The sequence below is a fragment of the Solanum stenotomum genome, chromosome 5, assembly GCF_019186545.1.
Source record: "Solanum stenotomum isolate F172 chromosome 5, ASM1918654v1, whole genome shotgun sequence".
In the NCBI taxonomy this organism is placed as follows: Eukaryota; Viridiplantae; Streptophyta; class Magnoliopsida; order Solanales; family Solanaceae; genus Solanum; species Solanum stenotomum.
Window position 1 is genome coordinate 3,964,838 of NC_064286.1, and position 27,850 is coordinate 3,992,687.

The window sequence follows — 27,850 nt, forward strand, 5'->3', positions numbered from 1 at the left end:
TCAAAATTAATATATAGATGGATCATTAGACTTTATTGCTTCATATAATTTATGAAAATTGTTAATATATTGACACTCATAATTTTAATCTTTTCTCTTGAATAATTTTTATATAAAGTAGAAAAAAAATATCATTAATTTAATTATTTAATTCGAATATATATGTTTGACATGATGTTAGAAAATCACTAAATCATGTGATATTTTATTGTTCTTTCCTATCATGTTTATTTGAAAATAGCATAATATTTTTTTCCCCAAAACTAATTAAATTTCTATTATAAATATATATATAATTGTATTGGGCCCATAACGAGCCTTTCATTATCTAGTATATATATATATATCTGTGTGTGTGTTAGTCTATTGGACGGCCTAAGGGTCATACTATCCCCATCACCCATACCATCATGAACAATAATAATTTTTTTGACATAATTTTAATTGAAAAAAAAAAAAGAAGAAGAAATTTCAAACAATTAAGGGTTGAAATTTAGTAGAAATTATATATAGAGTAGATTTTAGTACATATATATATTAGAATGTTATTATTAAAATTTAGTAGAAATTATATATAGAGTAATTACTTTTTAATAAAACACGTTATTTATGTTGTTCTTCATTTTAGTTGGGGCCAAACATGTTGCTTTTCACCAATCACGTTTCTTTAGCCAAAGTTATGGATTTATCAGTCAAACATGTTGATTTTTGCTTCATCTATCAAAATTAGATTTGTCTACTGCAAGTCTATTTTTTTTTTACCTCTCACTTTTTTTTTTATGCTCTATTACAAATAGAAATGTTTATCATCCGAGCAACTTTCTCTTCTTATTAACATGTCATCTTTCTTTGTTAAACAAATCTTCATTTGTATTGCCACTTATTATATTTTTTAGGGACAATGGTCTGGAAAATATCCCAACTTTGGTTGAATTTGTTATTGCGATACTAAACTTTCATAAGGACCTATTACCTCCCTAGACTATTTAATACCATATTTTTTACCCCCTGAACTATTTAATAGTATATTTTAAAGATATATATGTGCCCACATGGACACATTACTATTTATAATTTTACATTATTTTTTATGTCCACATAGACAAATATATATGTTTAAAATACAGTATTAAATAGTCTAGGGAGGTAATAGGTCCTCATGAAAATTTAGTATCGCAATAACAAATTTGATCAAAATTGAGATATTTTTCAGAACTTTATCCCTATTTTTTAAGATTTAAGAAATACATGCTTCGTTGTGTCATAAACTCTGTCCATACCTATCGACTACCTAGTGGGACACACTTTATTTACTGATAAAATAAATAGATAAATTCTACCCATACTAAGTAGTAGTCAACCTTTAAAACAGATGCAAACACTCGAATTATATATTCCCTCCATCTAATAATAGTTGTCTACTATATTATTTTGATATGTCCAACAATACTTGTTTACTTTATGAAATTAATAAATAATTATACATTTAAAATCTAATTTATCTTTATCATTAATTATAGATATTTTTCTATTACATTTTTCAAGACATTGTATTTATTACAATCAAAGGGTGATATAGTAAAATTATCTTTCTATTATGCCCCCTCTGTCTAACCGTACTTATCCACTATTGACTTGACACATCCCTTAATTAAACTATTGTTGTTTATTAATTGCTGTTAAGATCATTTTTGATATCCTCTTCTTAGCTTTTATTGCCTGCAAAAGTTCCATCACAATGAGTGAAACAGTACAACAAAAAATGAAGATTTTTTTTAATTCTAAAGACTTGAAATCGAGATATTTGATTAAGGATACAGAAATCTCAACCATTTCATCACAATTCATCCTAATCATTTCAGTTGTTAGATCATCAATTTAACTATTTATTGAGCCCTTTAATTTATTCCGAAAAATATATATTATATGTACATTCTAGATCGAACTAGACAACGAGGATTTCCAAAGTAATTTGAGATGAAAAGTGTTAAGTTCATCTTGTCTTATATACTCACCGGTCCTAATTTATGTGACACATATTTTTCTTTTTAGTTGGTTTTTTTTTAAAAAGTATATTTTTATATTTGGTATCAATTTAACTTTAAAATATACATTTTATCCTTAATGAGATAATTTATAGTCACAAAAATATCTATGACATATTTTAGATCATAATTTTTTTTTTAAAATCTTTCTTAAACTCCGTAGCGAATCAAACAACAATAACATATTAAGTGAAATCTTACAAAGTGAGGTAATTTGGAGAAGGTAGAGTGTACACAACCCTTATCAATACCTCACTAAGTTAGAGAGGTTGTTCTCAAAAGACCCTTAACACAAGCAAATCAAAACAATAATTAAAATAAAAATGATAGTGGAGAGAAACATGTCAACTAATAGCAAATCAATGCAAAATATACATACAAAGAAATCGTAACAACAAGGTACGATCACCTAAGCACAACAAACCATAGATGATCCGTATCGAATCAAACAACATCACTTAAATTATAATGATGAAAATAACTAAAATATTTATACAAAGAAACCGTAACAACAAAAACAAGGTATGATTACCTAAACACTATAAATCATAGATGATCTGTATTGAATCAAATAACATGATCATTTAAATTAACACGTGAAAATAACTAAAATATATATATACAAAGAAATTGTAACAACAACAACAAGGTATGATCAGATAAACACAATAAATCATAAATGATCCGAATCAAATCAAACAACATCACTTAAATTAAGAGGATGAAAATAACTAAAATATATATACAAAGAAACCGTAACAACAATAACAACAAGGTACGATTACCTAAACACTATAAATCATAGATGATCTATATCGAATCAAACAACATCACTTAAATTAAGACGATGAAAATAACTAAAATATATATACAAAGAAATTGTAATAACAACAACAAGAACAAGGTATAATCACATAAACACAATAAATCATAAATAATCCATATCAGATCAAACAACATTACTTAAATTAAGAAGATAAAAATAACTAAAATATATATATATACAAAATAACCGTTACACAACAACAATAAAATATAATTATCTAAACACAATCAGTCATAAATTATTCATATCGAATCAACACATCACTTAAATTAAGACAATAAAAATAACTAATATAATACAAACATGTGGAATATAATTGGTGTGCACTTGCTGTCTAAATTGACTTATTTTTATTGTTATCCTAAATAAAAACGCCAAATATGCCAACTCAATCCTAGTGTACCACTAGATTAATTATAATCTATTTATTTGTTAGTTTTATTTTTCATCAAAACTATGGTACGTGAGAAAAATAGGGGCGGATTCAACATGTTACGAAAACTTAATTGCTAGCGTCCTATCTATTTTATCTTTTTCTCGGGTTGTTTGATAGAGTATATTAAAAATAATAATATATATAGTATTAATTGGCTCTTGATGTATTCCTTTTCTTTATTTCTTAATTTTTTTTTTCTTATTAAGCGTTTGATATTTATATTAAGGCTTAACTAAATTTAAATCGACATCGGAAAATTTTTATGTTGAGAGTAAAACTCTTGCTCCAGAAGGCCACCACAATCCTTATTGGTTTATTTCTTTTAAACAAATTTTTTTTCTACTCAGTGTTAAATAAGGGGGGCGTTTGGTTCTTCGGTTTGATTTTATGAAACTTCGGTTCGATTTTTCGATTTTTGGTTTTAGAAAAATGTGCACCATATACCAGCAAAATTAATTCGATTCGGCTTAGTTCAGTGTTTTTAAATCGATTTTTTGATGCGAAAGAAAAATAAAACGAGGACAAAATCAAAGTATAAGATACTTAATTAGAATTTAAAACTATGTTAAGAAATGATGTGTCTCGCTAGGAACACTTATTATGCTAACTATAAGTCTATATTTGTCTTTTTCAAGAACATTGTATCTCCAACTATTTTTCAAAAAAAACAAGGATGAAGACGAGTTCCTTTACAAAATGTACATCCATAAAAATATGTTTGGGTTCCTCTTGGGAATTAATATTTGAAGTTAAATATTGAATTGTACATTTATTGCTACTTAATTTTTAATTTTTTTAAATAAAAGTACGATTCTTCGGTGCACCAAAATTCTGAGACCCTTACATCGAACCGAAGAACCGAACTTTTGAAAAAATAACACTGATATCAAACAAATAAACCGAAGAACCGAATTAGTTTGATTCGATTCAATTTTTTGATTCTCTGATATTTATGTCCACCACTAATGTTAAATACTCATATTAGAGTCCAATCAAATTTAAACTCGTACTAAAAAAGTATATATTAAGAGTAAACACTTGTGAAAAAAGACTCTGTCACAATTCTTGTTGGTCTATTTCATCTCTCAAGTCTTTTCAACACGTGTGAATGTTTTAAGGACCATTTTTTCTATAACAAATTTTTTTTTTTTAATCTTTTCACAATCATCTAATTTCACGTTACTATTGTCATTTAACTTGGAATGGATTAATTACAAAGATATAATATGTAACTTGTTCCCATGGATACAGAAAATACGTGTTCTTTTAGAACAATGAATTAATACAATGTAATATTTCCTTCATTTTAATTTGTTTATTTTTTTAGTTTNTCTCAAGTCTCTTCAACACATGTGAATGTTTCAAGGACCATTTTTTCTATAACAAATATTATTTTTTTAATCTTTTCACAATCATCTAATTTCATGTTACTATTGTCATTTAACTTGGAATGGATTAATTACAAAGATATAATATGTAACTTGTTCCATGGATACAGAAAATACGTGTTCTTTTAGAATAATTGTTAATCTGCACGACCTAGTAATTAATTTATTGATTTTAACTTTTCGCCTAAGTGTGAAACAGGTTGTCTAACGTGTTTCAACAAAGCAGTAAGGACAGTAAGTAAAAACACAATATTTTTACGTGGAAAATACCCGGCTCAAAAGGTGTAAAAAATCACGACCTGTACCCGTACAGGATTTAACTCCAGCTTCTCTAAATCACTGAGCCTCCACAAAAGATAGATTACAAACTTTGCAACCTACCTTAACTTCAAGTTATGGATTTAGATTACAACTCTTGTAATCCTAGGAACTAACTCTAACTCCTAACCTTCAACACAAACCTCCCAAGGTATGTGTTCCCAACTCTTCGAGTTATCACAACCTGAAGAAAACACTTCTAATTCAGTTTATAACTCACTGAACTAAGATTACATCAAAACTCAATCACAAAGAAAAACTCCTAACACATAAACTCTGTATAAGGATTAGGCTCTTCGATGTGTTCCTTTAGTTCGTTGGTAGCACTTGCGAAGTCAATTTCTCAATTGCTCTTTTTGCTCTGTAAGTGCACAAGTATTCTGGACGACTTCGCCTCTATTTAAGCACAATTCTTCATAGAGTTATTGTTTACTTCAAACTCCTCATTAACTTGAACTCTCTTAACTTAGAGTTCTACTTCAAGTAAGACTCATTATTCAATTCAAATTCCTCGCTTCTTTAGACTTCTTCAAATTACATTCATTGATTCTTTTGTATTGTAGTCAAACTCCAACACTTCAATTCAGCAGTAACTTGAAGAGTTCTACTTTAAGTAAGACTCCTTCTTCAATTAAAACTCCTTCTTCAAATCAAACTCATTGATTCTTTCTCTTCAATTCATCAGAAGTTTATTTCCTTGGGTTTTCTCAAGAAATTTATAACATTATCCATTCCTTTATTTCTGCACTCTTGACTTTGTTCATTCTAAAAGCTTTCTTGAATTTAACTGCTCGTGACAGTACACCTTTGGACCATATTGACTGACGTGTTTCGTCTTTTTTTGTCAATCATCAAAACACAATGAATTAATACAATGTAATATTTCCTTCATTTTAATTTGTTTATTTTTTTAGTTTATTTCAAAAAGTATGATGGCTCTTTTTTTGGTAATTTTCAAATTCTAATTTTCATGTTTAAGACCAATAAAATAAAAAATATTTTATCATATTCTACATATTTTTAGTTTTAAATCGTAGAATTATATATATCAGCAAATGCTTGTCCTTCTTCAATCAGTAAAATATTAATTTTCTATTTTATTACAATAAAGGATTTATTGTTATTTAAATGAGAATTAGTGATGTATTACAATATTTTTGTTAGGAAAAAGATGTGTTTTAATAGAAAAGAAATAATACATTTATTTAGAGAAAAAAAAAACATTTTAACCCAAAAGTAACAACAAGAACATGATTTTGGATCAGATTATTAATTTAAAACATTTATCTTCAAGTTTACATAATTTAAAAATATTTTTTTTTATCCTTTTCTGTTTGAAGGATCAAGTCCAATCAGATCCTTGTCATTCATACATGATATCAATATGATATGGTCCTTCAAGAATACAAATTAATAATTTATGAAATTATCTAAATGTTGAATACCAGCAAATCATAATTTTACTTGTATTGTCTTGCCTAATTTGTGGGTCCTCAATTAAATAAAAACTAAAATGCAACTAGTGTTTTTTCTCTTCATATAAAAACTAAGTTCTCAAGGTGCTCAAAATCCACACACACTTTTGATTTATACACAAATTCAAAAAAAAAAATATGAGTGATCAATCATATGAACCATTGTTATTAAATCGAAAAAATACATCGAAAACGCTCGATGAGACGATAGAAAGGTGCATTGGTGAATTTGGATGGGCACAATTGTTACAATCTGTCCTCGTATCTCTATCGTGGGTTTTCGATGCACAACAAACATTTATTAGTGTCTTTACCGACACACATGCCGTTAATGAATGGTCGTTACAGAAGCAAGGTGTGAGTTTAGTTCTCAGTGGATTACCAACGTCTTCATTTTTCATAGGTTGTCTTATTGGAGGTTTAGTATTATCCACTTTAGCTGACACAAAACTTGGACGAAAAAACATGCTGGTTTTTTCATGTCTTGTCATGTCAGTTGCCGGAATCATTACATCAATTTCAACAAATATTTGGATTTACTCTTTTTTGAGGTTTTTGAGTGGATTTGGAAGGGCTACTATTGGGACTTGTGCACTTGTTTTGTCAACAGAGTTAGTAGGAAATCAATGGCGTGGACAAGTTGGTATAATTGGTTTTGTTTGTTTTACTATTGGTTTTCTATCATTGCCAATTATTGCTTTTTTGAATAAAGAGTCTTCATGGAGAGTGTTGTATTTGTGGACATGTCTTCCAACAATTTTGTACTCAATTTTGGTACATTTTTTGGTTTGTGAATCACCAAGATGGCTTTATGTAAGAGGGAACAAAGAGGAATTTGTGTCAACTTTGAAAAGTATTACAACAAGGAGTAGCTTGACATTGAGCTTCTTTGGCTCCTTTTTTGAATTTGAAGATCAAGAATATGATAATGTAAGTTATTACTCCCTAGATCCGTTTCAATTTGTTTGTTTTACTTTCCTTTTTAAGTCCTTTTAAAAAAGAATGACTCATATTCTTTATGTCCAATATTCTATCTTAATTACTATTACCAAATGTTTATCGAAACACACATCATGAACTATCGGTTGTTCCCCTTTTCCTAATACCTGGAATATCACCATCGTACTGATAGTTGAAGTGTGTTTCGATAAATAATTGGTGATAGTTCAAGAATGAAACTTGAAAAACTAAGATACTATAGGTGTATTTTTGATCCTTCGCTCTTTTCATAAAACTTTGTGGAGGAGTCAAACTAATTAATATAAACAAATTGAAATAAATGAAGGGAGTACTTCTTCATTAATGTGTTCAAACCCCTCTCTATTTTATTTTTGTGCTTAAACTATAAATTTGAGCAAGTTAAATATATCGTCATTGTATGAAACTTTTACCTGTTGTAGCTAGTAACTTATCTTATTTTCTAATACAGAACTTGAACGAGTCATCAACAATCAATCTCTACTCAACTATCAAGATGTTGATCGAAAAAAATTGGGCTTTCAGACGACTTATATCTGTTATGTTGGTTGGTTTTGGTATAGGAATGGTATATTATGGGATGCCATTAGGTGTTGGAAATTTACCTTTTAATCTATACCTAAGTGTTACACTTAATGCACTATCAGAATTACCAGCATCAATAGTAACATTTTTCTTAATTGGAAAATTAACTAGGAAAAAATCACTATTAGTATTTGCTATGTTAAGTGGAATATGTAGCATATGTTGTGTAATAGTACAAAATGATGATTTTAAAGTGTTACAAATGGGGTTTGAACTTTTTTCATTTTTTAGTGCATGTACTTGTTTTAATGTTTTGTTAATTTACACTGTGGAATTGTTTCCAACATGTGTTAGAAATTCAGCAGTGTCAATGGTGAGACAAGCATTGGTTCTTGGTGGTGCAATTAGTCCAATGTTTGTAGCTTTTGGGAGGAAAAATAGATGGTTTTCTTATGGAGTTTTTGGGATTTGTATAGCAATTTGTGGATTGTTTGTGTTGTGTTTGCCAGAAACTAAAGGAAGGACATTGAGTGATACTATGGATGAAGAGGAGTACAAGGAAAGTGTATTTGTTTGCTAATCAATGTTGTAAAAGTATGGCATTTTTTTCAATAAAATTTTGAGTCGATGGTCTACCAGATTCATTACTCTTTCTATCCCACAAAGGTCTGTGTACATCTCATTCACCCCAGACGGAATCATATTGAGTTTGTTCTTGTTAATTGTTGACAATTTTTCAATAAAATTTTGAATTGAGGGTCTATCAGATTCAGTCTTTCTGTCCCACAAAGGTAGAGGTTAAGTTTGTGTACATCTCACTCACTCCAGACTCCACTTGTGGAATCACACTGAGTTTGTTCTTGTTGTTGACAATTTTTCAAAGAAATTTTGAGTTGAAGATTCAGTCTATCTATCCCACGAAAGTAGAGGTTAAGTGTGTATACACCTCACTCACTCTAGACTCCACTTGTGGAATCACATTTAGTTTGTTCTTGTTGTTGACAATTTTTCAATAAAATTTTGAGTCGAAGGTCTATCAGATTCAGTCTCTCTATCCCACAAAGGTAGAGGTTAAATCTGCATACACCTCGCTCAATTTCAGACTCCACTTGATGAAATAACATTGAGTTTGTTCTTGTTGTTGACAATTTTTTTGCATGATAAAGTATAATTACACTAAAGACGCAAAAGTAGAAACTAAAAATTGAAAAACAGTTATGGTAAATCAAAAACCCAAATTAGAAATCAAATTGATTTTATTATTTTGTAACAAAGTGAATTAAACTGTAATAACTGATTGAGTTGGGGTCTACTTTTGAAGTATATGAGGTATGTGGAGAAAAATGAGAAATTTCTACAGACAAATGCATCAAACTTACCTTTATATAGGATAAAATATTTGGATGAGCTCTAGATGTTTCTGATCAATTTTCTCATATAAAAGTGATTGATGCATCAGTGATCCTCTATATGATTCCTCTTTTGACTGTATTATTGTGATTGCCATTTCCCTTCTTCTTATTCTTCTTTTTTTCTTATCTCCTCAATTATTTTTTACTTTCGTCATCTCAAGAAATGGTTTAAAATTTGAATTAATGAAAATAATCATTACAGATCTTTTGTATATTATTTTCAGATTTCTTATAGGTAAAAATAATATAAAATAAAAAATGCAATGCAAAACCCCTATACAATCCCTATAAAAAAGTAAAAATGTCACATGAAAAATCAGTTCTCTAAAAAATTAGGTTATTATAATGAAATGTTGTTATAATCAATGACTGTTATAACGAGATTTAGTTGTATATATGTATAAACTTCTCATAAATTCTTTGTGTGTTTACTTTTTTTTATCATTGACTTTCCTAAGTAAAAGCAATAATTTTCACTCACAAAACTTCAAAAAAATCCATTTTTATTAAATACATGTCCAAACACTATTTGGTCAACTTTCAATTATTATCTTCAAGTTTAAAAACATATTATTATCATAATATTTTAATCATGTATGGTTATGAAACTTTAGTCAGAAAATATTTGTACTATATCGTTTGGTAGAGTGTATAAAAATAATGTTAAATAGAATATATTAGTAATGCATGTATTAGTTATACTTGCATTAATTATACATAGATTATTTTTATGCATTGTTTGATTTGATGCATTAAAAATAGAATGCATTGCATTAAAAAAATTATTTGCAAAGATACCCTTCACTATTATGGTGTAAAAGATATAAAAAAGGTATTGAGGGGCAATTGAGTTAATGCATGCATTAAAACCATTGCATTGCTAATACCTAGAAATCCATGGTTACACACCTTAATACACAATAGGGTGTATAACTAATGCAACCATTAGATATACATAGGTTGGAAAAGAGTATCAAACAAGGTATTAGTAATACACAATGCTAATGTATGCATTATTTTTTTTAATACACTCTACCAAACGACCCTAGCTATTCTAAGGTATTAAAAAACAATATATAAGATAAAAACAAAAATGTACTATGTATTAGCTGTTACCTTTAATTGTTTATCTGATTACGTATTGAGTTGGCTGTTGGTTCTTCCATTGGAAATTTAGTGTGGGTGTCTCTCATAACGGTTTAGATCGTGACATCTATGTGGTGTTTGATTTCATTTTGAAATCTCGACTAATTTAAATTTGTGTTGCCTATGTAATGACCCGGAATGTCATTTTTAAAAATTTTGAATATTCATTTAACTAGAGTGAACTAATTGATGGTGAATTATTAAATAACTAATTTTAGTTAATGCTTAATGGGTTAAGTTTATAATTAGTTTAATATAACTTGACCCATATAAGAAAATAATTATTAGGGTTGAGAATTATTGAATCATAATTTAGAAAAGAAAAGAAAGAGAAGGCAGAACTCATTTGTGTGGACGCAGCGTGAATAGGGAAAGGGCGAATTGTTCGTCTCCTCTCCTGTAAGTCAATTTCAAGTTATACTTGCAAATTTGCATATAGCTGCATTAAATGCTCTTTCATATGCCAACATTAATTGGTTTTGGAGTTTAGTGGAGGCAATCAACATTTATTATTATTATATTATTAGTATAATAGTTATAAGGAATTGATGGTTGTGAAGTCATAATGTTGCTGCATAGTTCTTGGTGACTGAGAAAATTTAGGGGACAAGAAACAGTGGAACATTACAACGTAACGATGACTTAGGTATTAAGCGAAAATTCATTTAAGGCTATTAAATTATTGATATGCCGTCAATGGCCATTTTGGGATGATTATTGGACAATTAATCATTGGGAAAACTATAGTGATAAAAAGGAGGCGTGTGGGTGTAATTTCTGCATAATTGTTACTATTTTAGTGGGTTGTATCCATGTTGGAAATATTTTTATATGATGATCTAGTTCTCGATTTATGATATAGGAGAAGTTGGAACTTAATTCTAGGCTTGAATCGGAGAATATGAGAGTTGACATGTTAATTGACATCGAGCTTAGGAACTTCATTATAGATTTGAGTGGGTTTTTGAGTCAAGACTAGACACATAATAATATGGGTGTTGTTAGTTTCGAAATCTTATTGTGATTATGTACTTGAATAGATTGCACTGATTTGGAAGCTCAGCGAAAAGGGAAGACTCAAGTTCTGGAGTGAATCGTTGATTAATTGAGGCAAGTGGATTTCTAAATCCTTGTTAAGTGTATGGAATTCATGTATTTCAGTGTGATATGTGTTTGGGGGTAATGAGACTTGGTGATGGGTTGACTTGTACATATTAATTATTTTCTAATGATGAAAAAGGGGTAATAAAAAGCAACGTGTTTAATTGTTGATGTGATGTTTGAGATGTAACATCCGACAATTTGAAATAACTAGGAAGAGGCTTAGAATTGGAATTTTTCATTTTTGGAAAGAATTTTAAAGTTCTGGAAAATTTGGTTATGGGAAAAAGGTGAGTTTTTGGTCAAATTTGACCAGCCATAACTCCTAGCTCAGGATGAGTTAGGTGTAGTTCCAGTTATGATTACGAAGCTTGTGGAATGATCTTTCCAACGCCGCTGAGTTTGCTCGATTCCGAGTTCATATGAGTGAGTTATGCCCTTTGGAAGTTGGGCAGTTGGCAGGGAAATTAGTCCGAAAATTTTAAGGGTATTTTGGTCTTTTCCCTAACCATTTCTTTTGGGGTTATATTGTTGTGTTAGACTGATTTTTGGATCATTTTGTCTCATTTTAAAGAGTGAGAGCTAGGGCTTGGGAGAGGAGAGAGAAAGAAGAGGAGAATAAGAAGAAGGAGCAAGGAGTCCGTCAAGATCGTTGTGGATATCGTTTGGGGTGATCCCTAGTAAGGTATGTGAGTTCATAGTGTTGGGTTGGTTCTTTCCCCCACACGCCAAACTTGTTTTATTTGTGAGAAAAGGTTGGTTGTGTTGTTGAAGTTCCTTGTTGATTTGGGACATGATTTGGTTGTGTTTTTGAGTTGAATCTCTTGTATGCTGAGGGATTTTGTGATCCTTAGTGTTTGGGGTTGAAACCTTTGAAGTTAGGGTGGTTTAGAGTTGGGAAAAAGAGGGAGAAAAGTCGGATTTTCTGGGGAAGGGGCTGACGCGTCGCGCCTGCCAGCGCGCCCCAAAAGGGACTCTGAAGTCCAGCCTTTGGGGCGGCGCCCTTAGCAGAGCGCCAGCAGGCCCCTTTTGAGCTTCGAGGGCTGGCGCTCTGCGCCTTGCAGAGCGCCAAGGACGCCAAGTTTCCCCTTTCACTTCACCCTTTCTCATGCATGTTCCTTGGTGTTGTACCTATGTTTCCTAGTTGTTTCCAACACTCCAAAGTACTTCTAAACGTCAAGGAGTCATCCATAAACGTGTGATCATATACCTTGAATCCAAATTCCAATTCAAGGAGAGTTAGTTTCCAAGTCAAGTGAAGTTAAGAGTTAAGTCTAGAAGTTAAAGAAGTGAGTCAAAGCAAGTCTTTAAAGTTTCTCAAGAGTCTTTATTGAACGTTTTAACTTCGTTTTAAGGTTCAAGTTTCAAGTCAAGCAAAGAGTATAGAGTTTCAAGCTAAGTAAAGAGTCTCAAGTTTCAAGTCAAGTAAAAAGTATCGAGTTTCAAGTTAAGTCAAGAGTTTAAAGTTGAGTTCATTTCTCAAAATCTATTAGGGAACTAAGTATTCCCAAAGAAGTTTCAAAATGTTTTTATATTTGAGTAAGAAGGGAACTATGATTCCAAAAGAGCCTTTGGGCTAGGAACATCGATTCCAAGTGAGCCTTCAGGCAAAGTTTTGAGTAATTATCTCAAATAAAGAAAGATGTGTTTAAAGACACTTATGAGCCAAAGTATTTTTGGGAGTAGTATTGAGCACCGAATTGGGGACACGAGTTCATATTAACTCAATTCTCCATAAGAACCATGCGCCAACATGGGACTTGACGGGTCATTCTTTTTAGATGACCACGTAAGATTAAGCTAGTGGATCCACTAAGTAAAGTAAGGTCTTATATCACGGCAAGGTATAGGATGGTCCGTGGGCAACGTGAGGTAAAACGTTGTATCACCACTAGGGCTCATAGTGGTGGTTGTCGGTTAAAGAATTTCCCACTAAAGTTATATTACTTTTATATAAGTAAAGTTGAGTTTTGTTATTGTTTTATCATTAACGAGCTAAGTTGTTTACACTGTTTTACAAGTTTTTATTAAGGAATGTCAAAATTAGATAACATAATTAGTTGTCTAAAAGTGAAAGCTGAAGTCGAAACTTCAGCCAGAACACCTTAACCCCCTCAACCCCTACACTAATTCTTTACCCTGTGTCAACATTAATATACATAGATCTTGATTTTCTTGGCAATCAAGATCATTACTAGTCAAAGAAGAAACACTTCTTTTTTTTGATTTGTCAAATTATTATTACTATCATTCTGCATATAAATTCAAGATTTTGCAAGCCCATTTCTCCAATCTATTATCATCATAGAAAGAATCAAAGATGCAACACATTTCACTTACAATTGCATCTGCTATAATTTTAGTTATTTTTTTGAGATGGAGTTGGAGACTTATGAATTGGCTGTGGTTGCAGCCAAGGGGTTTGGAGAAATGCCTGAGAGAGTTGGGTTTCAGGGGAAATTCTTACAAGTTGTTAGTTGGAGACATGAATGAAGTTGTGAAGATGGATGAAGAAGCTAAGTCCAAGCCTATCAAATTCTCACACGATATTGTGACAAGACTCATGCCCTTTATCCAGAAAACAATCATTGATTATGGTGAGTGTTGTTTGGGATATATACTATTAACCGTACATTTAGATAATGATTATTTATTCAGTTTTAATAGATCATCTATTCGTTTATGTGTTTGTTTACTGATATCGTTTAAGCCCTGGAAAATATTACTATTTATTCATGGTTAAATTTTTTTTATGTATATATAGTAGATGTCAAATCCCCTTCAATTAGTTCGTGTGTATACTTCTTCAGGTTTTAAACCCCATTATTAAAAATCCTAGCTCCGCCACTGATAGTAGATGATTGAATGTATAGAGTTTTAGTATATACAGAACATTAAATCATCGAATCTTATATTATAAGTATAAAATTTTTTGTTCACAATCTAAGATGGAAATTGGACATGTCATCGATACGGTTGTAGCACAAGATTGTATATAATTAATCTTGATTATGGGAATGGTATAGTTCCAACTTCTTGTGGTAGTGCATTGAGCGGGACAGAATAGAGATAGTTGCTTTAGACTGATTGACAAAAACATATTCTCTAAATACAATACAAAACATAGAGAGGAAAGAACATTAATGACAATAATGTGATAATTGAAGCACAAGTAAACATAGGTGATAACCGAAATTCAACTTTGTTGTTACGCTAAACTTTCCTTATGTTAAGAGAATTCAACAAAGCTTCGATGTTATAAAGTACATTAATGACAATAATGTGATAATTGAAGCACAAGTAAACATAGATGATAACCGAAATCCAACTTTGTTGTTACGCTAAACTTTCCCTTATGTTAAGAGAATTCAACAACGCTTCGATGTTTTTCCCACTAATGATATTTTACTTACTTGTAGGTAAGAATTCTTTTATATGGTTGGGACCAAATCCAGCAATGCTCATCATGGATCCTGAACATATAAGGGAGATCTTGTCGAAGAGTAATATTTTTCAGAAACCTCCCCCTGCACTCACAAAGCTGCTAGCCGAAGGAATCTTGAGCTATGAAGCAGATAAATGGGCTAAACATAGAAGAATCATCAATCCTGCTTTTCACCTTGACAAGTTGAAGGTTTGATGTAGCTTCGATACTTTACACTATCGGATCTTCTATAAGATAAATGTTCATAACAAGTGAGATTAGTAATCTATGAAATAAGACATGTCACCATTAGTGTAAAAGTTCTTTATACTGTCAGTATGCCAACTCTAGTATATACTGATTGTTAATTTGTCTCTAACGCAATGTAAAATATACAGCATATGGTACCATCATTTCATTTGACTACTTGTGAGATGTTGAGCAAATGGGAGAAAATTGTCTCGATGGAAGGATCAGAGGTAGATGTGTGGCCATATCTTCAAACATTGACAAGTGATGCCATTTCAAGAACAGCTTTTGGAAGTAGCTATGAAGAAGGTAGAAAGATACATGAACTTCAACAAGAACTAGCCAAAATTATTGTAAAAGAGACAGAGGCAAGTTACATTAGGTAAGTTACCTTCATATTCTAACCGCCATGAAAAATTCTTTTTGTGATTGAATGCTATTTTCATAATATTTTTAATGAATCGTAGGTTTCTGCCGACCAAAGAAAAGAGAAGGATGAACCGTATACATCAGGAAGTACGTTCACTAGTATTGAGAATAATCAATAAGAGAATGAATGAAATTGAAGCAGGGGAGACGTCTAATAGTGATGACTTATTGGGCATATTATTGGAATCCAACTTGAAAGAAATCCAAGAGCATGGAAATAAGAAATTCGGAATGAGTATTGATGAGGTAATTGAAGAGTGTAAATTGTTCTATCTTGCTGGACAAGAGACAACTTCAGCTTTGCTTGTATGGTCGATGATTTTATTGAGCAAACACTTCGATTGGCAAGCTCGTGCTAGAGAAGAGGTTTTGCAAGTCTTTGGCAACAACATACCTGATTATGATAAGTTGAATCAACTCAAAGTTGTAAGTTCATGATCTATCTACAAGGTTTTTGCATATCATCCTTTCTACTCTTTTAAAATACCGATTTAATATATACACCAACAATATAAAGGTATTTTTAGACTATAAGAATAGTTCAATATTTGATAGTAGGTTGGCTCGTTTACCCTTTTTATCAGGTTATCAATTAGTGTTTAATTTATCATAAGATAAGTAGCATAAAGGAAATCCCTTTTCACGAAGAATCTCGTGTTCACACAGTGTTTGAGAAGGGCCGCACAAAGGGGCCGGGGTGTAATATAGGCAAGCTACCCTGGTGCAAGCATCAATGACCTATAGCTCACACGAGTACAAGTTTACCTTATAAGTAGCCTAATTGTGTAAATATCATTTACATCATTGTTGGATGCCTACCTTATAAGCCTTTTTGAAAAGATTTGGCATATATATACTCTTGGTGTATTTTAACTAGTTGCAACAGATAACATGTCTTATTTTTCAGATTACAAATCTCAACTTTTATGGACTTGCTTATAGATATCAATATTTTTGGTGACTTAGCTTGATAATGTAAACCTCCTTTACATTGTCTGCAACTCTTTCTAAGATGGTTGTTTTTCTACTTTAATACAGGTAACCATGATTATCCAAGAAGTTTTGAGATTGTATCCACCAATTTTTTTGATGGGAAGAGAGGTACACAAAGAAACTAAATTAGGCAATTTGTCAATACCAAGTGGAGTGCAACTCCTATTGCCAACAATAGTGTTGCATCATGACCAAGAAATATGGGGTCAAGATGTTGAAGAATTCAATCCAGAGAGATTTAGTGAAGGAGTCAATAGAGCAACAAAAGGGAAATTTGCATATTTTCCATTTAGTTGGGGACCTAGAAATTGCATTGGACAAAACTTTGCTATGTTGGAGGCTAAAATGGCACTTGCTATGATTCTACAGCAATTTGCTTTTGAAGTTTCTCCATCTTATGCTCATGTTCCTTATTCAGTTTTCACTCTTCTACCTCAATATGGTGCTCAACTAATTCTAAACAAGCTATAGAATACAGATAAGGTTTGCGTATACTCTATCCTTCGAATCCATTTGTGGGATTGCACTGAGTATGTTTTTGTTGTTGGAGTTTCTTGTAGCCACATTAGTTTACTTTTTTGTTAATATACACCACTATTTTGTTTGTTGTTTACATGGTATTGGGTTGTTATATTTTATTGATTGAAGGAGCAAAAGCACACCTAGAGAATTCTAGTTTTTTGAGTTTCGTACCTAAACTATCAAGTGTGCAAATTTCCTGCATGAACTATCACAAAATATTTATCGAGATACGATACACTTCAACTATTGGTTGTTCACTTGTCCTACTTGAACGATGGTAATATTTCAGGTAATAAAAGAGAACAACTGATAGTTGAGGTGTGCTTTGATAAATAGTTAGTAATAGTTCAGGTACAAAAAGGAAACATCTGATATTTTGAGTAAAAACCTTTAAAAACCAGGATACTTTAGGTGTATTTTTGAACCTTCAGTCTATTTTTTTGGTTGTAAAAAAGATGGTTTTTACTCTTGTTCATGATGAGGATATTAAGAGAACTGGAATTATACCCATCACCCATTTGTTAGTTCAGTCCATTTTGATTCACATAATTTATTCCCCCTAAATTTTGGATGGTGTAATTTAAATTGACTAATGAAATCATATCATTCAAAAGACCTTTTTGTTTGATATTATTCGTATATCAAAAGCCGACAATATTGACTAGGCCCATTGAACAGGACAAGTCCAACTCGTGATTTGATCAAGTTGGGTCTGGCTATGATTTTTGGAGCCTATTTAAGAACAAGACTTTTTAGATTGGCTCGAGTAAGCCCATTGGCCAGTGTGGCTTAAGAAATGTGGGTTGGGCTTGTTCGTGGGTCAAATAAAAAATAATTAAAAGGTTAAACTATCTTATTAGATATACATCCATATCATATATACTAATTTTACCTATACTTTTCAAATAATTACATATATTCCCACTTATTAATAATTTATACCATATTTTAAGTTAGATACATTGAGATACACCATTACTCCAAATCAAAAAAAATTGGAGAAACAACTAAGACAACAAGGTTTCAATGGAAATTCTTACAAGTTTTTGTTTAATCGAATTGTACAAACAAAAACAAAATTAGGAAATTTGTGTTTACCAGCTGGGGTGCAACTCTGGTTATGTCACGATCTAAAAATGAAGGTGATGACACTTGTATATTTCCACAAGGGCCAGTAAGCCTCAACCAACAAAATGAAAGAAATGCAAAAATAAAAAGCATGAACAAGATCAAAAATCACTCTGAAATCACATACATCATCATATCGTATGCCTAATGCAATAATAATATCAAATTAAGAATTTGTTGAATTATATTTAATAATATTATCGAAAGTTGTTTGTCAATTGGATAAGTTTTAGGTTAACAATTTTTTGTATAAACTAGAGAACCTAAAATATTTTAAAACAAAATGATAATAGAAAGATTCTACACATTACTTCTTATTAAAAAAAAAATATGAAAACCAATTTTTACATATTTAAAATATCAAGTTTATGATATGCATATCATACAAAATATATACAGCTATCTACTATTTTGTAAATCAAATCACCCAAAAACACTAGACTATAATTATCTCTATATTTAATACTATTTCCCTTTAAAAAAAGAATAACATAATTTAACTCGGCATGAAGTTTAAGAAAATAAAGAAAACTTTTCAATCTTGTGGTTCTAAATTAAAGTTATGTCAAATGTATCAAAATGTTTTTTAATCTAGTAACCTTAAACATGCTACGTCAATACATCAAAAACAATCATTAGCGGCAATTAATTAACGACAATAGCTTAATTGCCGCTAAATATGTATTTTTAGCGGCAATTAATTAGCACTCTTTATATATGTCCCTAAAGCCTTTAGCGACATTGATTCTATAATAGCACTTAACTAATACCGCTAAAAATTATTTTTATTATAGTACGTGGAAAATTGAAATTAAAAAATACTATTATCCAAAAAAGAAAAGGATCATTCTTTTCTAAACAAACTTAAAAGAAAAATATGTAATAATTTTTTAAACAAAGGAAGTAATATAATCCTTGTTCGACAAGGAAAGATAAAATAATTTAATAATTAATCTTTCTTCCACAATAGAATAAGGGAGGAAATAACATTTCATATGCTAACCATTTTGACTTTCATATTTTTATCTAAAACTTAGCAACCAAGCATTGGAAGGATGACCCTATTTCCATTTGACTTTGAATTGTAATTAAAAAAATGAAGATACATGAATACTTATCCATACCAAGTGTTTATATTAAATTGATGTAATTTATTATAGTTAAATAATTTAATAGAGTGAATATATATACATTAATAAATCATGGTTAATTGATGTTATTATATATTTATACATATGATGTGCATCTATTAATTGATTTGATGCAAACATTTGATACAAATAAGTTTTTACTCATATGACATGTATTGCTTCATCAACTTCAAATAAAATATCATTTTGTTTGTGTCAAGCAATTTCTTAATCATCCACTTGTTTTATATAAGTGTATATATATTTAGTACTAGTAGGAACAAAGAGCTAGCTATCAAATAAAGCCTATAGTATGGAGATTCCATATAATTATTACAACTTAAGTCTTGTATTATTTTCTTGTGCAATTATCTTAGTATTGAGATGGGCATGGAGAATCTTGAATTGGGTTTGGTTCAAACCAAAAAAGTTGGAGAAATGCCTAAGGCAACAAGGTTTCAAGGGGAATTCTTACAAGTTTTTGTTTGGGGATGTGAAAGAAATGATGAAAATGGGAAAAGAAGCTTTGTCAAAGCCTATTGATTTCTCACATGACATGATTTGGCCTAGAGTCATGCCCTTCTTCCACAAAACCATCAATAATTATGGTATGTATTCAACCTTAATTACTATTAGGTATACAATAGTTGGATTTGAAGTTTATGGATTCAGAATGATGCAGTTTATAACAGGCATAATACATAAACGTTCCCTTTAACTTGACTTCAACTAACATTCATGCCCTTCAACTTTAGGTGTGAACAAATAGATACTTAAACTTGAATAAACTGATCAGTCCAAGTCATTTTCACTATCTTTAATTTAAATGTAGGTAAGAATTGTTTTGCTTGGTATGGGCCAAGACCAGCTGTGGTTATAGTGGACCCTGAACTTATAAGAGAAGTGTTAACAAAGAATTACATTTATCAAAAGCCTCCTGGCAATCCATTAACTAGGTTGGCAGCAAATGGGCTTGCTGGCTATGAAGCTGATAAATGGGCCAAACATAGAAGAATAATCAATCCTGCTTTTCACCTTGACAAATTGAAGGTATTATTATTTATTACTATGAAGCTATATGTCCTTTCAATTTGTGTGAGATATTCTCATCGATATCATCAGATTATAAGTATAGGTAGTTAAAGTTGGATATCGTGTTACATAAACTAAAACTCATTTGATTATCTATGGTGAGTTCCATAGGTTGAATTAAATATATTGCTTTCTGTTCCAACTATGTGTGGGTACAACGATGGAGGTAGCATTAGACAGAACTTGATAGTTTTGGCACAAATCATGTATATGTGATAAGAAATTTAGTAAATATGTACATAAACTAAATTTAGAATCCATTGACTAGCATTTAAAGTTGCTATTCTAGAATCTAGAAAAGCATAAAGTTCAAATAATCATGGATCCATCTCTGTCACGAGGATGGATCTAGTCCTTAATTAAGGTATGAGTTCACGCGAACACAATCACTTTTGTTTATACCCTTTATTGGTATTAAAAAAAATCTATAAAATATACTTGCAAATAAATGATTATGAATCTAACTATCATTTTATGTTAATTTGAGATCATTGTAAAAATTCATAAACTTCAAAATCAGGATCCACCTCTATCTATGTGTACATACATAAAAATATTTCAAATATAAGCATATAACAACTTCATACTTATTTTGAACCAATTGACTTTAGATTTTGAATTCGCCTCTGCTATTGATTGCTTTATGTGCAGCATATGCTTCCTGCATTTCAATTGACTTCTTCGGAGTTGTTGAAGAAATGGAAGGAAATTATCTCGAAAGAAGGATCAGAGATAGATGTGTGGCCATATCTTCAAACTTTGACAAGTGATGCAATTTCTAGAACTGCATTTGGTAGTAGTTATGAAGAAGGAAAAAAGATTTTTGAACTTCAAAAGGAACAAATGGGACTACTTTTACAAGTAGCACGTTCATTATACATCCCAGGATGGAGGTACAACTACTATTTAAATGTTGTCTTTATTTTAAAGTCGCGCAAATATAATCCTTAGAAAATTATCCTTTCAAACAACGTTATACACAAGGCTAATGTTTGCTCATATAAGGACATTATTATAAAGTCGTCAAACATTTGCTACTTATAAAATATTTTATCGTGTTTTAACATTTTTTTCATAAGATTTTCTGGTAGCTTAAAAGAGATATTTAGACAATGATCTAAAAAGGTCCATAAGTTGCAAGAGAAATAAAAAGGTCATTTACAAAAAAACTTGTTCATAAGTTACGAATCTTTGGACTGATTTTATAGTCCATTATAAATGTTATTTTAGTTATATGACCTTTTCTAAAGAAGATCAACAAAAAAAAATGCATGAAATCTTCATCAAGACATTTTCTTTTGTTCAAATTATAAGTGAATATAGAAGATCATTTCCTCGAAACATTTCTTGAATTCAACTTCATATTACTTAATTTCTTGACTTAACCATAGGTTTGTACCAACAAAAACAAATAGAAGGATGAAACAAATCTTTAATGAAGTCGGAGCATTGATATTAGGAATCATCAACAAAAGAATAAAGATGATTGAAGATGGAGAAATACATGATGACTTACTGAGTATATTATTGACATCCAATTTACAAGAAATACAACAATATGGACATAAAAATTTTGGTATGAGCATTGATGAGGTGATTGAAGAGTGTAAATTATTTTATCTTGCTGGACAAGAGACTACTTCAGCTTTACTTGTGTGGACAATGATTTTATTGAGCAAATATCCTATTTGGCAAGAAAGAGCTAGAGAAGAGGTTCTACAAGTGTTTGAAAGTGATGAATTTGACTATGACAAGATGAATAACCTAAAAGTGGTAAGTATATAAATATCTATATTTAGTCTGTATAAAAAAAGAATGTCACATTTTAGTTTTAGAATTTTTCAATATATATATCGTTAGGGAGATCATTTATAACCGCACATTATAGAGAGAGTGCTATTTTATTTTGTTAAGTCAGCCTAAAGATACTCTTAACATAATATTCAACTATTTGTACCCCTTATATATTGTCATGATGACACTAATCACTAGTGATATTTTTCTTTTTAATAGGTTACTATGATCTTAAATGAGGTTTTAAGGTTGTATCCATCAGGATATTTTATTAATAGAGTGGTGACCAAAGACACAAAGCTAGGGAATTTGTGTTTACCCTCTGGGGTGCAACTTTTGTTGGGAACAATTTTGTTGCATCATGATACTGAAATATGGGGAGATGATGCAATGGAGTTCAATCCTGAGAGATTTAGCGATGGAGTAGCCAAAACAACAAAAGGACAACTTGTGTTTTTTCCTTTTAGTTGGGGTCCAAGAATATGTATTGGCCAAAACTTTGCAATGTTAGAGGCAAAAATGGCAATGGCCATGATTCTCAAACACTATTCCTTTGGACTCTCTCCATCTTATGCTCATGCTCCTCATCCACTATTGCTTCAACCTCAATATGGTGCTCATTTAGTTTTGTACAAGTTGGAGAAATGATCATTTGGAACTTATTATTAGATTTATATCATTGTAATTATCAACTATATATGTGTGAACATGTTTTTCTTGTAATAGATCATACACTTCAGTCAATATAATTATGTTGTGTGGTTTTTAATGCAACTTGCTTGGAAATATTTCAAAATATTATGTATCTTTCCACTAATTAAGAGTTTTGTTATCATATATATATTGAGAAAGATACATTTCAATACATATATTTTTGCTACCAGTTACACTAAAATAGGGTGAGAGGCGAGCAAGATGGGGAGGGAGGCAAACGAGAGTTTGTTATGTATTCCAGATATATGTGAATCACGCTAGATACACACTATAAACATTTATATGTATGTATTTGGCGTGATTCACATGTATTGGGATACCAGATACATAGGAGAGCGGTGAGCGAGATGGGAGAGAGGTGAGGGAGGCGAGTGAGATTTGTTATGTATCCCAAATACATGCAAATCCACTTGGATACAATGTATCCTGAGATAAATGTATCTGGACATATCTGAACACATCCGTGAAAGTCACAAGGAACTAACTCAACGCCTAAAAAGGCTAAAACAAGCTCGGAATATCACGACCCGAGCCTACACCCTGGACATGGCCGGCACTCAAGAACCATTGTTGGTCCCCAAATGAACCCTCATCCTGGGCTGACTACAAGCGGAAAACTGATTCAAGCATACAAAGCTTAAAAACTGAATAAAATCAATAACTCAAATACAAAGCTTTAACTTAAAATATTAACTATGAATAAAAATAATATATTCAACTCGCCATAAAATAGGCAAATTAAGTCTTTAAAACATTTAATAAAATAAATGAATAATACAGACTTCTCAACTATACTGACCATCTATGAAGCCTCTGACTGATAAAGATGGAAGTTGGGACAAGACCCATGACATCCTGACTAAACTGAAAAGTAAATGAAATCCTCCGAAAACAAGGAGGCTCACCATAGCTAACTCGAACTTTCGGATGTATCAACGAAGCTCCTGTTGATGATCCTAAATACCTGCGTCTGCATCATGAGAAGATGCAGGCCAAATGGCTCAGTACATAGATTGTACGAGCATGTAAGAGGAATTCTAAAACATAAACATAAGCTTGAAACTTGATAAAAAGGAAACATATTTACCTCTTTTCAATTTTACTCAACTCAAGGAAGAGTCCAAACTACTCAAAACTACTCAAACTTACTCACTCAGAAGTACTCAAGGATAAGATACTCAACTCAGAGATTAGATACTCAACTCAAAGATATGATACTCAACTTCAAAGATATGATACTCGACTCAATGATGCACAGATCAACTCAAGTTACTCAACTTAAGGTACTCAACCCGAAATACTCAACTCTTGGTACTTAACTGAACTTATTTCAATATAAAGCAGTTTAAAACAAGTGCAATATAAAGAAAAGTTGTTTAAAAACATTATGTCAACTCTGTGTATATAACAAGGATACAACATAGCTCTGAAATGTATATGAAAATACAATTAACTGATGTATATAAAAATACAATAACTTCTGTGGGAGTTTCTCTAACCGACGACNCACATCCGTGAAAGTCACAAGGAACTAACTCAACGCCTAAAAAGGCTAAAACAAGATCGGAATGTCACGACCCGAGCCTACACCCTGGACATGGCCGGCACTCGAGAACCATTGTTGGTCCCCAAGCGAACCCTCATCCTGGCTGACTACAAGCGGAAAACTGATTCAAGCATACAAAGCTTAAAAACTGAATAAAATCAATAACTCAAATACAAAGCTTTAACTTAAAATATTAATTATGAATAAAAATAATATATTCAACTCGCCAAAAAATAGGCAAATTAAGTCTTTAAAACATTTAATAAAATAAATGAATAATACAGACTTTTCAACTATACTGACCATCTATGAAGCCTCTGACTGATAAAGATGGAAGATGGGACAAGACCCATGACATCCTGACTAAATTGAAAAGTAAATGAAATCCTCCGAAAACAAGGAGCTCACCATAGCTAACTCGAACTTTCGGATGTATCAATGAAGCTTCCGTTGATGATCCTAAATACCTGCGTCTGCATCATGAGAAGATGCAGGCCAAATGGCTCAGTACATAGATTGTACGAGCATGTAAGAGGAATTCTAAAACATAAACATAAGCTTGAAACTTGATAAAAAGGAAACATATTTACCTCTTTTCAATTTTACTCAACTCAAGGAAGAGTCCAAACTACTCAAAACTACTCAAACTTACTCACTCAGAAGTACTCAAGGATAAGATACTCAACTCAGAGATTAGATACTCAACTCAAAGATATGATACTCAACTTCAAAGATATGATACTCGACTCAATGATGCACAGATCAACTCAAGATACTCAACTTAAGGTACTCAACCCGAAATACTCAACTCTTGGTACTTAACTGAACTTATTTCAATATAAAGCAGTTTAAAACAAGTGCAATATAAAGAAAAGTTGTTTAAAAACATTATGTCAACTCTGTGTATATAACAAGGATACAACATAGCTCTGAAATGTATATGAAAATACAATTAACTGATGTATATAAAAATACAATAACTTCTGTGGGAGTTTCTCTAACCGACGACTATCACATAAGAGCTATAGTGATGATACAACGATTAACCTCACGCTGCCAACGCATCCTATACCTGGCCAAAGGTATAGGACCTGAACTACTAATGGATCCACTAGTCTATGTGAAAAGGGTTCATCTAAAAAGTATGACCCTTTTCTACCCATGATGGCTACATGGTTTATGGGGGCTGTGAGTTGTTTGAACTCTCCCCATATCAGTGCTCAATACTACTCCCAAAATATACTAGCTCTTATGTTTTTAAAAAAACAAACTTCTTCTGTGATTTGAGATTAGTACTCAAAAACTTAGTCCAAAGGCTATTTTGGAAATCTCAGTTTCCTCTCTTGTTTCATTTAGAAAGCGATTACTCTTTTCTGAAAACTAGCCCAAAGGCTCTTTGGAAATCTCAGTTTCCGTTCTTATTTAAATGTGAAAACATTATTCTTTGGGAATACATAGTCCCCATATACTTTTGAAGAAAAGGACTTCAATGATACTACTCATCTCAAGATTTTTCGACTTATAGTGTTCATGTAGAATTATGGGCATGAAATATTCAACTCAAGTACTCAAAGATGCTTCTCACAAGGGATTAGGAACTCAACACTTAAAGGCTTAGAACTTGAAGATACCACTTCTTTGAAAGATGCTCAACTTACGAAGTTCATGCGAAATTATGGGCATGAAACAACTCGACTCGATGTTCTACATAACTATATGGAACTCATGTATACGAATTTTCTTATTCTTTGACTTACTTCCTCAAAACTTAGTTCAAATCGATAGTTGATCTCAAAGGATTCACAATTGAACTCAAAGACTTACTTGAACTCTACTTTTAACTCTCTCTCTTGACTGTGAATTATGAATTCAAGAGTTATAGTTCATGATAAGAAAGATCTCATGATAACAAGGAAGACTCATGAATACATTCTCCTCATCCTCATACTCTCTTGCTCGAGTCTTGAAACAAGTTACTAGAAGTTGTAGAAGAGTCCACAAAAGAACTCAAAGGGACTTTCTTAGAATGTTCGAAAAAATTCTCAAAACTTAACTCTTAGCTCTACCTTGAATTTGAATTATGAATTCAAGGTTATGATCATGTTAGGAATGATTTTAGGTGTTTAGAAGTAGCTTAGAGTAATTAGAATCGAAAAGGAGTGAAGGTGCACTTTAAACAAACTCAACCGGGGTAACCGACGACAAACTAGAGGGGGCAGGCGACCCTGGCGCTATGGGTGGCGTGGGGCGCCAGCCCCTAAACTTCAGAGGAGGGTTTGGGGCGCTCTGGCTGGCGTGTCACGCCAGGCCCCAACCCAAAAAACTCGACGAAACTCTTTGCTCGTTTTCTCACCCTATTTCGCCTAGAATCGAATGGTTTCTTCCCTAATCACTTAGAATTGATTACTTAACATAAGTACACTATAATCTACTCAATACATCCCTTAAAACACTCACTTTGATCTCAAGAAATCATCAAAAACCCAACACAACAAGATTTAGAAAAAACTTCAAGAATACCTATCAAGAACTTATCAAGAACTCTAATATTTCAACTTCAAGAATGAAAATTCGTTGAATATAACATGTTTGGCGTGTGGGTGAACAAACTCAACACTATGGAAGCTTACATACCTCTTAGGGATTAAACCCATGGCAAAAATCCGCAACAAGATGCAAGAATCTCGACGAATACTTTCATCCTTTCTCTTTTCTCCTCTTCTCTCTTCTTTTTTTCTCTTCTTGAACTCTAAAACTAAAACCCTAGGTGTAAACTAGGATTATAAAACTGAACCTAATAGGATTAAACCCTTAAAATATTACTAAAAACGAATTAAAACTGATTGGGTAAGGAAAAGACCAAAATACCCCTCAAAAATCTAATTTTGACTTTCCTTATCTAGACATCCCAACTTCGAATGGACATATCACCCTATTACGATATCGAAACTGAGCAAACTGATTGGCGTTGGAAATATAATTCAAAGGTATTTCCTACGGTATCTGGCAGCACATCTAACTCATCATGAGCTAGGAGTTATGGTCGTTTGAAGTCGACCCAAAACTCATACTTAAGCATAATTTGCAAAATTTCAGATTTTGCTATTTCCAATTTAATTCTTTTTGGAACTCAAGGTGTTACATCTAGTGACCTTAAAACTTAAGAAATTCTTTTAACT

General features: G+C 31.5%; 3 protein-coding genes across 3 annotated transcripts; all 3 read left to right on the forward strand.

Moving 5' to 3' along the window:
- The first annotated feature begins 6,620 nt into the window (after positions 1-6,620).
- LOC125865438 (organic cation/carnitine transporter 3-like) lies at positions 6,621-8,715 on the forward strand. The gene is made up of 2 exons (XM_049545636.1): positions 6,621-7,418; positions 7,918-8,715. Exons 1-2 carry the CDS (start codon positions 6,627-6,629, stop codon positions 8,569-8,571), a joined length of 1,446 nt encoding a protein of 481 aa, XP_049401593.1. The 5' UTR covers positions 6,621-6,626; the 3' UTR covers positions 8,572-8,715.
- Positions 8,716-13,955: 5,240 nt separating this feature from the next.
- Positions 13,956-17,297, forward strand: LOC125866221 (cytochrome P450 CYP72A219-like). Its single transcript, XM_049546542.1, has 5 exons — positions 13,956-14,247; positions 15,070-15,284; positions 15,473-15,705; positions 15,791-16,178; positions 16,791-17,297. Exons 1-5 carry the CDS (start codon positions 13,971-13,973, stop codon positions 17,214-17,216), a joined length of 1,539 nt encoding a protein of 512 aa, XP_049402499.1. The 5' UTR covers positions 13,956-13,970; the 3' UTR covers positions 17,217-17,297.
- Positions 17,298-19,838: 2,541 nt separating this feature from the next.
- LOC125866234 (cytochrome P450 CYP72A219-like) lies at positions 19,839-23,247 on the forward strand. The gene is made up of 5 exons (XM_049546569.1): positions 19,839-20,133; positions 20,358-20,575; positions 21,269-21,510; positions 22,009-22,390; positions 22,631-23,247. Exons 1-5 carry the CDS (start codon positions 19,839-19,841, stop codon positions 23,057-23,059), a joined length of 1,566 nt encoding a protein of 521 aa, XP_049402526.1. The 3' UTR covers positions 23,060-23,247.
- The last annotated feature ends 4,603 nt before the right edge of the window (positions 23,248-27,850 follow it).

What these genes read in the sequence shown, in the direction of transcription:
- LOC125865438 (XM_049545636.1), top strand. Translation starts at nt 6,627, where the DNA reads ATGAGTGATCAATCATATGAACCATTGTTATTAAATCGAAAAAATACA. An exon ending in AAGATCAAGAATATGATAAT is followed by an intron (nt 7,419 to 7,917) that starts GTAAGTTATTAC and finishes TTTCTAATACAG; the next exon opens with AACTTGAACGAGTCATCAAC.
- LOC125866221 (XM_049546542.1), top strand. Translation starts at nt 13,971, where the DNA reads ATGCAACACATTTCACTTACAATTGCATCTGCTATAATTTTAGTTATT. An exon ending in GAAAACAATCATTGATTATG is followed by an intron (nt 14,248 to 15,069) that starts GTGAGTGTTGTT and finishes ACTTACTTGTAG; the next exon opens with GTAAGAATTCTTTTATATGG. An exon ending in AGTTGAATCAACTCAAAGTT is followed by an intron (nt 16,179 to 16,790) that starts GTAAGTTCATGA and finishes ACTTTAATACAG; the next exon opens with GTAACCATGATTATCCAAGA.
- LOC125866234 (XM_049546569.1), top strand. Translation starts at nt 19,839, where the DNA reads ATGGAGATTCCATATAATTATTACAACTTAAGTCTTGTATTATTTTCT. An exon ending in TTCACCTTGACAAATTGAAG is followed by an intron (nt 20,576 to 21,268) that starts GTATTATTATTT and finishes CTTTATGTGCAG; the next exon opens with CATATGCTTCCTGCATTTCA. An exon ending in AGATGAATAACCTAAAAGTG is followed by an intron (nt 22,391 to 22,630) that starts GTAAGTATATAA and finishes TCTTTTTAATAG; the next exon opens with GTTACTATGATCTTAAATGA.